The sequence below is a fragment of the Leptopilina heterotoma genome, unplaced genomic scaffold (genome assembly GCF_015476425.1).
Source record: "Leptopilina heterotoma isolate Lh14 unplaced genomic scaffold, ASM1547642v1 Lhet_36, whole genome shotgun sequence".
Taxonomy (NCBI): domain Eukaryota; kingdom Metazoa; phylum Arthropoda; class Insecta; order Hymenoptera; family Figitidae; genus Leptopilina; species Leptopilina heterotoma.
Window position 1 is genome coordinate 1,265,636 of NW_025111040.1, and position 16,028 is coordinate 1,281,663.

The window sequence follows — 16,028 nt, forward strand, 5'->3', positions numbered from 1 at the left end:
TAATTTCAAAAATTTTATAAAAACCTTCGAAAGAAATAAATGAATAATAATTATCAATTATTTTTAAGAATTTTTGCAAAATTTTCTAGAGAATTTTCAAATCCATATGTTTATAATTCAATTTTACGAAATTTTGATTATTCAGAAATTCTTCAATTAAATCTTTAGAAAATACACACTTGAAATAATCTCAACAAAAAAAAATTCAATTTAACTTTTTCAAAATAAAATTATTTCTAAAAATTAATTCTATGTTTTTAATATTCAATTACTATATCTAAAATTTCAACAGAAATTCATTTTTAAAACAATTTTTATTAGAAAATTCTACGAGAATTCAAAAATTTAAATAAAAAATGAAAAAATTATTGAAAAAATAAATGTTTCTCAAATTTTGAATTCTCATAAAGAATTTTATTAACAAATTTTTAAATAATCGAATTTTTTCGACGAAGTGTAATAAAATTTTCAAGAATAATTACATTTTTCGAGGAAGAATTTTATTATTTACAAAAATAGTTTAATTTTTGTTAAGAATTTTACAATTTATAGAAATAATTGAATTGTTTCGAAGAATTTTATCAGAATTGTTGAAAATAATTGAGTTTTTATTAAAACTCTTGAAAATAATTAAATTCAAATAATATTCTTAAAATTGTTCTGTCGAGAATTATATTAAAATTGTATTCAAAATAATTGAATATTGCTGCGAAACATTTGATTATTTATGAAAATAATTGAAGTTCTTTGAACAATTTTATTACTCATGGATTTTGCAACTCATAAAAGTAATTGAATTGTATGAAGAATTTTATCTGAATTTTTCAAAATAATTGAATTTTTTGAATTTTTGAACATAATTGAATTTTTGCAAACATTCGTAAATATTTAAATAAAATATTTAAATATATTTAAATAAAATATTTAAATATATTTAAATAAAATTATTCATTAAATAATTTACAAGTAATAATATTATGATAGGTAGTTCTTAAAGAATTTCATTATTTAAAAAGAAATTATTGACTCAACGATTTATTAAAGTTCAAAATAGAAAAAAAAGAAAAACAACTGTTGATACGTTTTGTTGACATCCATCTGAAGATATCCTAAAAGTTGGCCAATGAAAAAAAATTTTTTGTCTGAGTTGTAGTCATTAAAAGTCGTGCACAAAATATTCCCCTTTATGGGGCTAATTCGTGCATCAAAGTTTTTCTTTTTATAATGTTGAGTAAAATTTTTTTGACTATTTCACATGAAGTTAATTGCTCTATATTTGAAAAAGGTTTTCCAAAATAAAAATTGAAATATTCACGAAAGAAAGAAAAATTGAGAACAAAAGGGTGAAACATCTGGCCTAATGAAGGGTCCTAATCCCATCATCATCATCATAGTTCATGAATAACAAATTAAATCAAGGAATAATGGATTCGAAGGGAACTGAAGTGATTTGTTGGCAAGTTTGAAGAGCTTCATTCTCGAGGGTTGTGCTTTTGAAATTCAAGAGGAAATTTTGCAAATTTATATTAGCGCACTATATACGTATATATGAATGAATAAAAACGTTTGCGTATAAAAATAATTAAATAAAAAGCGAGAGAGTGAGAGAGAAGGATCTATTTAAAAAACCTCCAAGAGATTGAAGGTTCTCAAGTGCACTTTTCAAGTATTCATCTTACCCGCAGTTCTTTGCCCTCATTTTGCAAGTGTTTGAGTAAAGCATCCCATCACTTCCACAGGCTTGTTTGGCGCCTCGCCAGCATGATTCTCGGCAATGCCTCGTTGTCTGACAATGTTTCTTATTCGTTCGTACCACGCCCTGTCTGTAATAAGATAAATCAGAGAGCTGCTAAGAAATTATAAAGAATCATCCTATTCATTTGTTGGTTATTAATGACTTACAATTTTCTACAGAGGTCTCTTTTTTTTCCCAACTGTTGCACCGAGTTGACGCTAATTATCTTTTTTTTCCCCAAAGTCATTTCATTTTTTCTAATATTCGACACTTTTCGATCATAAAAATTATTAATATTACAGATATTCCAGAATTATTAATATTCCTTATTTCCAGACAAAATTTTGAATTTTTCAACTTCAAATCTAATTATCGGACCCAATTTTAGTTGCAGACTTTGCACTCGTTAAATAATTTTCAAAAAGTAGCAAAAAGTAGCTTTCAAACTAAAAAAAAGTAGTAAGAAAGTAGCTATCGAAAAATTAAACTTGACGACCAAAAAAACTCGTCTAAGACACTTCACAAAACTGACAAAAATTTCATTCTATATTTTATTTTCCTGACTTTTTCCTAATTTTCATAAAAAATATTTACTTCCTTCTTATCCTGCTAATAAATTTAATTCCAGCAACGAATTTTATAATTCATGAAAGAATTTAAATATTTATAAAAATAATTTAATTATTGCGAAGAATTTTATAAATATTTGTAAATATAATTGATTTCTTTCAACTAACTTTATGCAAATTCTGAATTTAAATAATTGAATTCCTAAGAAATTTTTATTATTAATGAATGGCAAAAAGTTTTTAAAAATAATTAGATTTTACAAAGAATTCAATTAAAATTTTTGATAATAATTGAATGTCTGTGTGGTATTTTATTAAATTTTTTTGAAAATAATTGAATTCTTGCGAACGATTTTATTAGAATTTTTTTTAAATAATTGAATTTCCAAGAAGAAATTTATTACTTTTAAAAATAATTGAATTCTTGCGATGAATATTGTTATTTATGAAAATAATTGAATTTTGCAAAGAATTTTATTAAAAAGCCTCAAGATAATTGAATTTTCGGGAATAATTTTTGGTATTTATCGACATAATTGTATTTTTTTCGGAAAATTATTTATGTAAATAATTGAATAATTCTTGTGAAGAATTTTATTAAAATCTTAAAGAATAATTGAATTATTTCAAAAAAATGTAATTAAATTTGTATTTAAAATAATTGATTTTTTTCGACCAACTTTATTAAAATATTTAAAAATAATTGAATTCCTGTGAAAAATTCTAATATATTTTTGTAAATAATTGAATTCTTCGCAGGATTTAAATTATTTAAAAGAAATTTAATAAAATTCGTTGCAAGAATTCAATTATTTTCATAAATAATATTCTTCACAGGATTTTAATTAATTGAAAAAAATGTAATAAAAATTCGCTTCAAGACTTCAATTATTTTCCTAAATAATAAAATTTTTCACAGGATTTCAATTATTTTTAGGAAAATTTTAAGTAAATTCTTCGAAAAATGGAATTTATTCTGAATAATAAATACATTACAATTCTTCGAAAGAAATAAATAAACAATAATTATCAATTATTTTTAATAATTTTTGCAAAAGTTTCTAGAGAATTTTCAAATCCATTTATTTACAATTCAATTTTACGAAATTTTGATTATTCAGAAATTCTTCAATTAAATATTTAGAAAATAAAAACTTGAAATAATTTTTTTTTAAAAATTCAATTTAATATTCAATTACAATGTAAAATTTCAACTGTAATTAATTTTTAAAATAATTTTTATTAGAAAATTCTACGAGAATTCAATTATTAAAATACGAAAATGAAAAAAATTATAGATTAATTGAATTCTTTCAAAGAATTTTAATAAAATTTTTAAGAATAATTGCATTTTTCAAAAAATTCAATTAAAATTGTATTAAAAATAATTGAAATTCGGCAATGAGTTTTATTTTTGGCTATGAAAATAATTGATTTCTTGTAAAAATTTAATTATTTATGAAAGTAATTGAATTTTTGTAAAAAATTCTAATATATTTTTGTAAATAATTGAATTCTTCTAAAGAATTAAAAAAAAACATTATTTTAAATAATTGATTTTTTCGAGAAACTGAAATTAGATTTTTAAGAATAATTACATTTTTGGAGCAATTCCTGTAAAATTGTATTAAGAATAATAAAATCCAGCGATGAATTTTATTATTTATGAAAATAATAGTTGCAAAGAATTTTATTAAAATTTTCAAAAATAATTGAATTCCTTCGGTGAATTTTATTATTTATAAAAATAATTGAATTATTGCGAAAAATTTTAATAAAATGTTTAAAAAGAATTGAATTTCTGTGAAATTTTTTTTTATTTTTGAAAATAATAGATTTCTTTATAAGAATTTTATAAACATTGTTTTAAATAATTAATTTTTTCAAAATATTATGAAAATTTTCTTTTAAATAATTGAATTCTAGTGGAAAATTTATTTGCGAAAATAATTGAATTTTTCGATTAATTAATTTAAAATAGTATTAAAAATAATTGAAATTCTTCGATGAGTTTTATTATTTATGAAAATAATTGAATAGTTGCTAAGAATTTTATTAAAATTTTCAATAATAATTAAATTCCTGAGAAGAATTTTCTTATTTATGAAAATAATTGAATTCTTGCTTAGAATTTTATCAAAAAATTTTTTATAAAAAATTGAATTTCCATGAAAAAATGTTATTATTAGTGAAAGTAATTGACTTGAAGAATTGTATAAAAATTTTGTTAAATAATTGTTAATAATAATAATTTGTTAATAATAATTGTTTTTTTCGAAATTTTTTTGAAAATGCTTTTCTTAATTAATTGAATTCCCCTGGAAATTTTATTATTTATGAAAATAATTGAATTTTGGATGAATTTTTTCAATTTTTTTTAAATAATTGAATTGTTTTGCAAATTTTCATGAAAATACTAGATATTGAAAATAATTGAATTTCGAGTATTTTTTGAAAATAATTGAATCGTTTTAAAGAATTTGATTATAATTTTTGAGAATAGTTTTTTCATTTCCAGTATTAATGAATTTAAAGTAGTGGAAATTCTAAAGAAAAAACAGAAATAGTAGCTTTTAGTGGCTGAAATCTAAAAAAATACCTAAATAGTATCATAAGGTAAAAAAAGTAGTAAATAGTTGATTTAGTAGATGAGTGCGAAGCCTGTAGCTAGCATATTTTTTTCTGATAAGGATTTTAAAGGATATTTAATTTTGTGTCTTATAAAATTTTTTTTTAAATAGGATTCGGTTTCGACGAAGTGAGATACATGACAAAAAAAGCATCTCTTACCCGCAGGTGAGTAGCTTCATTTGGCAGGTGGATTTGTAGACATTTCCATCGCTTCCGCAAACCGGTCCATCGACGGGGGCAAAATCACAGGAAACTGGACAATTTTCTCTGTGCGCCGAGATGTTGTTGCACGGTCCAAGATGAGAGAGTTCAATTCCCACCCGGCAAATTTCCACCCTCAACATGCATTTATTGAGATATGTTCTTCCATCCGTTCCGCAAACAGGGTCCTGATCATTTGGACAGCGGTGCTCGCATTTGCTACCTGACGATCTTAGACACGCGATTTTTTCTGTCGCCAATGTGACACCTTCAATTTTTCACCAAAAGAAACAAATTATTTATTAATTAAATAAAAATTTGCTCTAACCTAATATATTTTCAGGTCAAAGTTTTGCTAAGTAAACATAAGGATTAAGTTAAATCCGAGAATTTTAGATTCAGCTTTTTATGAAAAAGAAGATGAGAATAAGAAGAAAGATATTTTTCTATAAGAAAATGTTAATTGAAGTAATTGCAATATAATAAAAAAAATCGTATTTATTCAATTAACGTTTAAAGAAGAATTTCTTTAAACGTTAATTGAAGAAATACGATTTTTTGCAAAAATGTTAATTGAAAAAATTGTAATATTTTTTCATCCTTCTAAAGATGTATTTTTGATTATACGTCTGCTTCTTGAATGTCGGTGAGAAGGCGTTTCAAGTTGAAATCATAGGTAGGTGAAAGTACCTAAGGGTCAAGGTGGAACTTTTCCTTCTTTACATTTCTATTAAGGAGGACAGAGAGCCTACTTTACAAGAATCGTGCAGATGGAACGATTTTCAATCGAGAAAGTATAATCCACTTAAATCTATGACACTGAAAATGACTAGATTCTACAAATAGACGGCTTTTTACACTTCAATTTCATGCGTTTATTTGCACTTTACGTGAAAGTCTCTTTACGTCTTTTATATTTTCGTTCTCTATTTCTTTTTCTCAATATAATAATAATTTAATAGCTTGCTCAAAATATACTAGCTTCTGCATTGAGAAAAATTAAAAGTTTTGTAAATTTTTATTTAAGAAAAAAGGGAGAATATTTTATAACTTTATGTGTTTTATGAGATTTTATTAATTTAAGGGAATAAAAAAGGGGAAAAGAAGAAGAAAAGGGGACTAACTATATGATCCCTGAAATCTAAAAAAAAAGAAGAAAATGCTGCCTGATATTTAAAAACTAAACTAAAAAAAATATCTAGTTTTCTTTTTAGCTTTTTTACAAACACAGGGTTGCCACAAAAATTTAATTTTGTCTTTCCTGACTTTTCCCTGATTTCCAGACAAAATTTTCACTTTTTCCCTGACCCTAAAGAATATTCTGATTCACTTTAAAAATTATTAGGAACTCAAAAAAATATTCTATTACATTTATTTACAAATTTCAGTAATTGTAAAATTATTCAAAAACATCAATAATTTCTTTTTTAAATAAATATTTACTTAATCATTATTTTTTCATAGGAATTAAAATTTTTTTAAATTCAAATTTAAACCTTTTGAAATTCAATAACTTTTAATTTTAAATTATTTACAAAAATTTTAATGAAATCCTTTATACAATACAATTTTTTACATCAATTCAATTATTTAAAAAAAATGTAATAAAATTCTTTGTAAGAATTCAATTATTATCATAAATAATAAAATTTTTCCTAGGATTTAAATTATTTTTAATACAATTTTAAATGAATTCCTCGAAAAATTTTCAAACTTTTTTACATTTTTTTCAAGAATTCAATTACATTTCACAAGTAATGAAATTCTTCGCTGAAATTCAAATAATTTCAAAATCAATTATTTTAATAAAATTTCTCAAAAGAATTCAATTATTTAAAAAACATGTAATAAAATTCGTTGCAAGAATTCAATTATTTTCATTAATAATATAATTCTTCACAGGATTTCAATTATTTAAAAGAAATGTAATAAAATTCGTTGCAAGAATTCAATTATTTTCATAAATAATAATATTCTTTACAGAATTTCAATTATTTAAAAAAAATGTAATGAAATTCGTTGCAAGAATTTAATTATTTTCCTAAATAATAAAATTTCACACAGGATTTTAATTATTTTTAATACATTTTTAAGTAAATTCTTCAATTAATTATATATTAGAAAATAAGAACTAAAAATAATTTAAAAAAAAATTCAACTAAACTTTTTCAAAAAAATTAATTCTACCAAATTGTTAGTTAAAAGCATGAAAAATTCAGATTTTCAAAGATTTTAGTTTAAAACCTTTTCAAAATTCAATTAATTCTAAAAATTCACGCTTGCATGTTTTAAATATAATTCAATTATTATTTAAAATTCTCACTGAAATTAATTTTTAGATCAATTTTTATTAGAAAATTTTACAAAAATTCAATTATTTAAATACAAAAATAAACAATCTATAATGAATAATTAAATGTTTCTTAAAATTGAATTCTTGCAACAAATTTCATTAAAATTTTTTAAATTAATTGAATTCTTAGGAAGAAATTACTTAAATTTTTTAAAAATAATTAAAATCATGTGAAAATATTATTATTTACGAAAATAATTGAATTGTTTGTAAAGAATTTTATAAAAAAATGTTTTTCCTAATAATTGAATTCTCTTGGGGAATTTTTTTATTAGAATAGTGGACACTTAAAATAATTGAATTGTTTTAAATAATTGAAATCCTGTGAAGAATATTAATATTTATGAAAATAATTGAATTCTAAGATGAATACTATTATTTATGAAAATAATTGAATTTTTTTGAGAAATTTTATTAAAATAGTAGATTTTGAAAATAATTGAAATCCTGCGATGAGTTTTATTGTTTATGAAAATAAATGAATTTCTGCGAAGAATTTTATAAAAAATTTGTAAATAATTGAATTCTCGTGAGATTTCTATTATTTAGGAAAATAATAGAAATATTTACGTAGAATTTTATTACAATTTTTTTTTAAATAATTGAATTCTTTTGGAAAATTTTTATTAAAATAGTAGATATTGAAAATCATTGAATTGAGGAAAATTTATGAAAATTGAATGTTGGAGAAGAATTTTATTATTTTTAAAGATAATTAAAATTTTGACAAGTATAATTTTAAAAATTTTTGAACATAATTGAATTTCTGCAATCATTTGTAAGTTGTAACTTCTGGAAAATTCGATTTTGTTAGTGTTTTCAACTGAAATTCTTCTATAAATCTATTATTTTTAATAATTAATTAAATGTATATTAAAAAATTTAACTAATTCCAGAAGAATTTGAATTTTAAAATTTTTTTCAAAAATCTAAGTTCTTTCTAATTAAATTCATTCAAAATTAAAATTTTATAAAAATTGAAATTAAAACCTTTGAAGTTCATCTATCTATACAAATTGTAAAAGCAACTTTTTTACAATTCAATTAATTTTGAAATATTTCAGTTAAATTATTCATTAAAAAATCTATAAGTAATAATTTTATGATAGTTGTTTTGGAATTGAGTTATATAAAAAGAAATTATTGTCAAATATAGAAAAAATTGAAGGTTTTGTACCAGAATTTGTGGTAATTACATGGTTTATGAGGCAAACGCAACTGGCACCAAAATTAAGAATTTTTTTATGAATTCTACATATTTAATTTTTTCCAGTACTTTAATAAAAATCCCTGACTTTTCCCTGACGAATTCCACTTTAACTGACTTTTCCCTGACTTCCCTGACCTGTATGGCAACCCTGAAGCAATACAGAAGAAGTTGCTTGCAAACATAAGAAAAGTGCATAAGAGAATATTAAATTGGACTATTGCCATGAAGATCCAAAAGGTATCAATTTCTAATTGGCTAGAAAACATTCCAATATCAGAAATGCGGACATGTCGCAATTGAAATAAACTAAACTGAGGAATATTATTGAAATTTCGTTAAACAGATTATGAGAAAGTATATTACAAGGGGTAGGCTGTATAATTCGATGGAAAGAGAAGAAGAAGAAGTAGAAGGAGAAAAAAAGTTGAAAAGTGCTGTATATTACGTATGTTATGTCTTGGAGTATCTGTTAAATTCCAAGTTAATAGCTGTAAAAAAATTGTATTCCAGGGATTCGTGTCGTTGAAACGAAAGAAGTTAAGAAGGTGCAATTAGACTTCTTGTGGAACGTTACACGGTGGCAGGATGATTCTTAATTACGGTAACTAGCACTCACTCTTGCTCTTTTTTTTCGCTTTTTTCGCTTTTTTTCTCCCTTTCTATTACCCCTGCTTATTTCACCTCACCTTTTCCACACATCTTCTTCCTCATTTCGCATTGCGATGCGTAGATGACACCGTCGTTTCCACATACCGGTTCACCACTCGGGGGACAAATCCGAGGACACGCGCCAGCCACGTACTCTGTAATAGAAATCATTTCTTATTAAGTTGCATCGAGTCGTATTTTTAAAAACTAATTTTATTAATATAAACACCATTCATTTTTCACTAAAGTTACATTTACATAATGGCATCGTTCAAAATTATTTTCAATCCAAGAGTATTTCTCAGTCTGAATTAGTCACTTTTGACTAATTTTCTTTATTTTTTTCCTCATTTAATGGATAAGTAAGCGTTCTTACTAATTTTTAGACAAAAACTACTAATTTGGTAGTTGAACACTACTAATTCATTTTTTATGGCTACTATTTCAATTAGTAACGTTTAATAAATTAATTTAGTAGCGTACAAAATTAATTAGTAGCGTTAAAAAATTAGTTAATAGTGTTAAAAAATGAATGAGTAATTTTTTACTGACAATTAGTAGGTTTTTACTAAAAATTAGTAGAAACACTTACTAACCCATTTAATGAACGAACCACCTTTTCCTATTTTATTAGTCAAAACAAAAGTGACTAATTTAGTTTTAGAGAGTGTACTTACTTATAATTTTCCATATTTTAATTAATACAATTCTTTCTCGTGAGAATAAATTTTTATACTTCTTACAAATAAGTGTTGGAAAAAATAGTTTATTTTATTCAATCATTAGGATACTTTAATTTGATAATACAAAAAATAATACTAATACTAATACTAATACTAATACTAATACTAATACTAATACTAATACTAATACTAATACTAATCGTAATAATAATAATTTTGATTTCAGTAATTAGTGTTTGTATTGGGAACATAAAATATTGTCATATTGTCAATGGTGGTATAATATTAAACAATGGTATTCAAATAATAATGCCACTAAAGTATCAAGCAAGAAGTGTTCTGTAAGTAAATTATTATCACTACAGTAACATTTTTAATTACTTGTAATGATTTCATATCAGAAATAAGGGATAAATAAGTATAGTTATTATTAATAATTATATTCTTTTATTATTATTTATTAATTATGAAGTAATAAATAATAATAATAATAATAATAATAATAATAATAATAATAATAAAATAATAAGTAATTTTTATTATTTTATTATTAATGGTATTATTTGACCATAATGATATCTTTTTCTATAATATTTACTTCATGTTCATTAAACATAAAAAATTGCTTTTTAAATAGTGTAGCTAATTAATATTAATTAGCCAATATTATTTTAATTAATTAACTAGGTTAAATAGTATACAAATAAACACATTCATGTAACGATCACTCCGAGTCGTGGATAAAATAAAAAGACAATTTTCTTAACACTTCAACTCTTTTATTTTATTCAAGACTGGGGTATTAATTAAAGAAATAATATTCACGTTCGTATTTATTATAAAATAAAAATAAAAATAATTTTTAATTCTTGTATTAATAAATAATAATTTATTAGTACAAAATCGAATTTGTAGTTGAAATTGGAAAATAACTATATTAATAATAAATTAATTATTATTTACTAATTGCGGAAGCAAAGAGTAAAAATTTTATTAATAATTATAGTTTGTTTCAACGAATTCGGATTAAGAGAGGAATCATCATTTATAAAGATTAAATAGTATTTGCAAAAATGAGGCCCGTCTCATAAAAATATTTCTAATCTCTAAATAAGAGATTATGTTAATCGTTATAAATACCTACTTCTTATGTTAGTAAAATTTTTTACCTCATATACACTGATAATTATTTATAAATAATTTGTATACAATCAATTTTTAAATAATAAATTATTCGACGATAATCTAAAAGATAAATAGGCATTTTAATATCCGGCAGGGATTTTTTTCTAATATTGCAAATTTCGTTGATATGACCTTGTCAGGGTTGACACAAAAAATTAATTTTGCTTTTCCCTGAATTTTCCCTGATTTACGGACAAAATTTTGATTTTTTTCTGACCCTAAAGAATATTCTGATTCATTCTAAAAATTATTAGATGTATATACTCAAAAAAATGTTCTATTACAGTTATTTATAAATTTCTTCAAAAGTAAAATTATTCGAAAACATCAATAACTTCTATTTTTGAATAAATATATAATCATTACTATATTTTTCCATAGGAATTAGGATTTTTAAAAAATTCAAATTTAAACATTTGGAATTCAATAACTCTGGACTTGTACCTTATTTTTTTGCAGAGGTCCCTCCCTTCTCAAATTAAACTGGACTTGTACCTTATTTTTTGCAGAGGTCCCTCTGAACTGGTCAAAATTTCAATTATCTTTATAAATAATAAAATTCATCCTAGAAATTTATGTATTTTCAAAAGTGATAAAATTCATCCCAGAAATTCAATTATTTTTAAAAGTAATCAAATTCTTCGCAGAAATTCAATTATTTTCAAAATTTTTTTTAAATTCCTCGTTAAAGTTTTTATTATCTTCATGAAAAATAAAATTCATCCTGGAAAATTAATTATTTTCAAAAGTTCTGATACAATTTTTTGCAAAATTCAATTATCTTCAAAAGTAATAAAATTCTTCGCAAAAATTCAATTATTTTCACAAATTTAAAATAAAATTCTTCTTATGAATTAAATAATTTTCAAATATCAATAAAAATACTTGTTTTAATTCAATTATTTTCAAAAGTAATAAAATTCTTCTCTGAAATTCAATTATTTGCAAAAAATTTTAATAAAATTCTTGTCAAAAGTTAAATTATCTTTATAAATAATAAAATTCATCCTGTAAAATGAATTATTTTCAAAAGTTCTGATACAATTTTTTGCAAAATTCAATTATCTTTAAAAGTAATAAAATTCTTCACAGAAATTCAATTATTTTCAAAAAAATTTTTTTTTTAAATTCTCTTCAAAATTTCAATTATCTTTGTAAATATTAACATTCTTCTGCAAAATTCAATTTTACTAATGTTTTATAAATTTCTTCCCAAAAAAACAATTATTTTCATAAAAAATAATTAAACAAATTTTTTTTATAAAGTCTTAGAATTTAAATTAATGATTTTATCACTCGGTCATCTTTAATTATTATAAAACATGAAGACATCGATTGCTCCGAGTCGAAGACTCAGTGATCGATTTCTTCATGTTTTATAACAATTTTTTCTAAGTTGTTTAATTTCAAAAAGATTTGAATTTGAATCTTTTGAAGAATTTTAATTCCTATGGAAAAATAATAATTAAATATTTATTATATTTATTATAATTATAATTTTATAATATTTATTATAATTTGTAAATAAATGTAACAGAACATTTTTTTTACTCAAACTTTTTCCTTTAAATTTAAAAAAAATTTTTAAATTTCATTCGCATTTTACTAAAAAAAATCTCGAAAAAGTCGATTAGTCGCATATTTTCACAAAAAAGTCGAAAAAAGTCCCATTTCCTTAGAAAAGTCGAAAAAAGTCGAAAAAGTCGCACAATCCGAGGCCTGGAATTATTAAAAAATAAATTGTCTGCCGAAATAAGCAGACACTTTTTTTGCAAGACACTTTAGAAAAAAATTGTTTTGTAGTCTGAAAATAGGATCTCATTTCATCTCGAAGAAAAGGCGGGACGTCAATTCATAAAAGCAGTGAAGCATTATTTATTTACACTGCCTATTTTGATTGAAGCAAGATAATGAGTATACATGAGAACATATTGAGAAATTGAGACGAATCATTCTTTCTAAGTATCAGGGCGTAAATTAACGATATTCCATATTGTTCGTTCAAGTTAAATGTTGAGCCATAAAGAAATTCATCTCCAACACGAAGAAGAAGAAAGAAGAAGAAGAAGAAGATGATGATGATGATGATGATGATGAAGAAGAAGATGAAGAGGAGGAAGAAGAAGAAGACGACAACGAAGAAGAAGTTTCTTTTTCGCTCGATTGCCTAGTCTTGTTAATCGGGTACGTAACATTGATATCCCACAAGGAGGAGAGGCTCTCTCGCTTGTCGGTTTAGAATGAAGTGAAAAAAAGAACGGAAAGAAAATGATCTTCACTGTCGATAGTTGTAGAGTACGATACATCTCTTGAAGATTCTGTCGAAACTATAATTACTTCCGGTTGACCGGGAGAGTTGATCTGCCGCGCTTGGTCTGCATGCTGGTCTCGGTCCAATGATCATCAGGTCAACAGCACTTTGGATTTACTACGCTCGTTCCGTACCGGATTGCATAATAAATAATGAATAATAAAATCAGAGTGTACAGTTAGAATTAATCTGAGATCCGGGCAAGAATTCTATTTCGTCGGTTGAATTGCAAATCTACTTCAATAAATTCACTAAACGACGATTCCAGGCGATATTAGATGGACACAAAAGATGCAGCATTAGTCAAGAATGTCTCAACTTCATCGATAACAATATCTCGCACTGATTGCGAGAGACTATTCTCTCGAGCAAATATATCGCAACCCAACACTTTTTTAATTCATTCAAAACTATATTTTTCCTCCTCACAAAGATTTTTCGCAAAAATAAATAAATTCTTTCAAGAAATTTAAATAACAAATCTATAGAATTCAGTTTCTAAAAATTTATCCTTTACATGCTTCATAATTTTCTTGAAAGTGTCGAATTAATACTAAAGTGGATCAAATTGATGTCAAAAATTTTGATCAATTTTTGATTTGATCCACATTTTTGGTATCAATTCGTTGCTCTTTGATAGTGTTATAATATTCAATTATTATTCTAAACTTTTAAATTTATTTTTACTCGAAAATTCTACGAGAATTTAATTATTTAAATACAAAAATTAATAATTTATTTAATAATTAAATACTTCTTAAAATTGAATTCTGATAAAGAACTTTATCACAAATTTTTAAAATAATTGAATCGTTGCGAGGAATTTCATTAAATTTTTTGAAAATAATTGAATTCTCTCAAGAAATTTATTATTTAATTAAAAATGTATTGAAAGTAATTACTAAATTCACTTTTCCCTTACTTAAAATAAATTAAGCCAGTTGTTTGTGAAAAACTCTAAGATACAATGAACTTTAATCATTTCTTAGAAAAATAATAAATAAATTATTCATTTTTTAAAAATATTATTACAGTTTTACTGCTATTAAAATTCTCAAAGATTTAAAATAAAAAATCTTTTAAAAGTTAATTATTTCTAATAATTCACACCATAACACTTCGAATATTCGATTATTATCTAAATTTTTAATTGAAATTCAATTTTAAATCAAGATTACAAGGTTTTATACGAAAATTCAATTATTAAAATACAAAAATAAATAATTTATTGAATAATTGAATATTTCTTAAAATTTAATTCTTATAAAAAACATTATCAGAATTTTTTTAAATAATTAAATTGTTACAAAGAATTTCATACAAATTTTAAAAAAATAAATACTTTTAAGAAGTTTAATTAAAAATATACAAAATTCAATTATTTCTAAAAAGTAAAAATTCATCCCATATAAAGCTTCTAATATTCAATTCTTAGAAAATGTTAAATGAAATTCATAGGTTATTTAAATTAATTTTTATCAGAAAATTCTACGAGAATTAAATTATTTAAATATTTACAAAAATAAATAATTTATTGAATAATTGAATGCTTCTTAAAATTGAATCCTTATAAAGAATTTTATCAACAAATTTTTAAATAATTCAATTCTATCGACGAATTTTCATAAATTTTTTAAATACATTTTTCGGGGAATTCGATTAAAATTGTATTAAAAATACTGAAATTCCTGAAAATAATTTTATTTTTAAAAATAATGGAATCCTTATTAAAAATTTTATTATTAATAAAAAGAATTGACTTATTGGGGAGAAATTTATAAAAAAATTTGTAAATAATATAATTCCTCTGAAATTTTTATTATTTATGAAAATAATTGAATGTTAGCGTAGAATTTTATCAAATTTTTTTTAAATAATTAAATTCTTTTGGAAAATTTTATTAAAATAGAAAATGTTCAAAATCATTGAATTGAGGAAAATTTTTGAAAATATTTGACATTTAGCTAAGAATTTTATTAAATTTTTTATAAATAATTTTATTTTGAAGAAAAATTTCATTATTTTTAAAGATAATTGAATTTTTGACGAGAATAATTAAAATTTTTCAACACAATTGAATCTCTGCGAAAAATTCCATTTCTTTTGACAATAATAGAAATTCTGCTATAAATTTTATTATTTATAAAAAGGAAATAAATCAATTTTGATAAGTTTTCTTTCTTAATTTGATATCCTTATAGAAAAACTGTGAATTGAAAGAGAAACAAAAATGATATTCTCTATAATTTCCAAACACTTTTAATTAAATCATTTCCTCACATTACATTTATTTCGTTCTTATTTACAATTTCCGTACAAATAGAAAATGCTGTATATTTCTTTTTCAAATTCCCATCCTTCACTATTACTATTTGCAGCATGCAAGGAAAAATTGCGCAATTATGTTAATAGGCTGTTGCAATTCTAGAAAATTTTATTTTTAAAATAATCCTAAGAACATTAATAGTTAATGACACAAATTATTTAAGAGAAGATACACAA

At 22.6% G+C, this 16,028-nt stretch overlaps 1 protein-coding gene across 1 annotated transcript in view; it reads right to left on the minus strand.

The window, feature by feature from the left end:
* The window catches only part of LOC122505501 (agrin-like), a 70,510-nt gene that overhangs the window by 10,717 nt on the left and 43,765 nt on the right, over window positions 1–16,028 (minus strand). Inside the window, exons 2-4 of the mRNA XM_043617166.1 lie at window positions 9,386–9,502; window positions 5,095–5,404; window positions 1,680–1,823 (exon numbers count right to left, since the gene is read on the minus strand). Of these exons, the coding sequence (XP_043473101.1) occupies window positions 1,680–1,823; window positions 5,095–5,404; window positions 9,386–9,502 (571 nt within the window). The remainder of the gene's footprint in view (window positions 1–1,679; window positions 1,824–5,094; window positions 5,405–9,385; window positions 9,503–16,028) is intronic.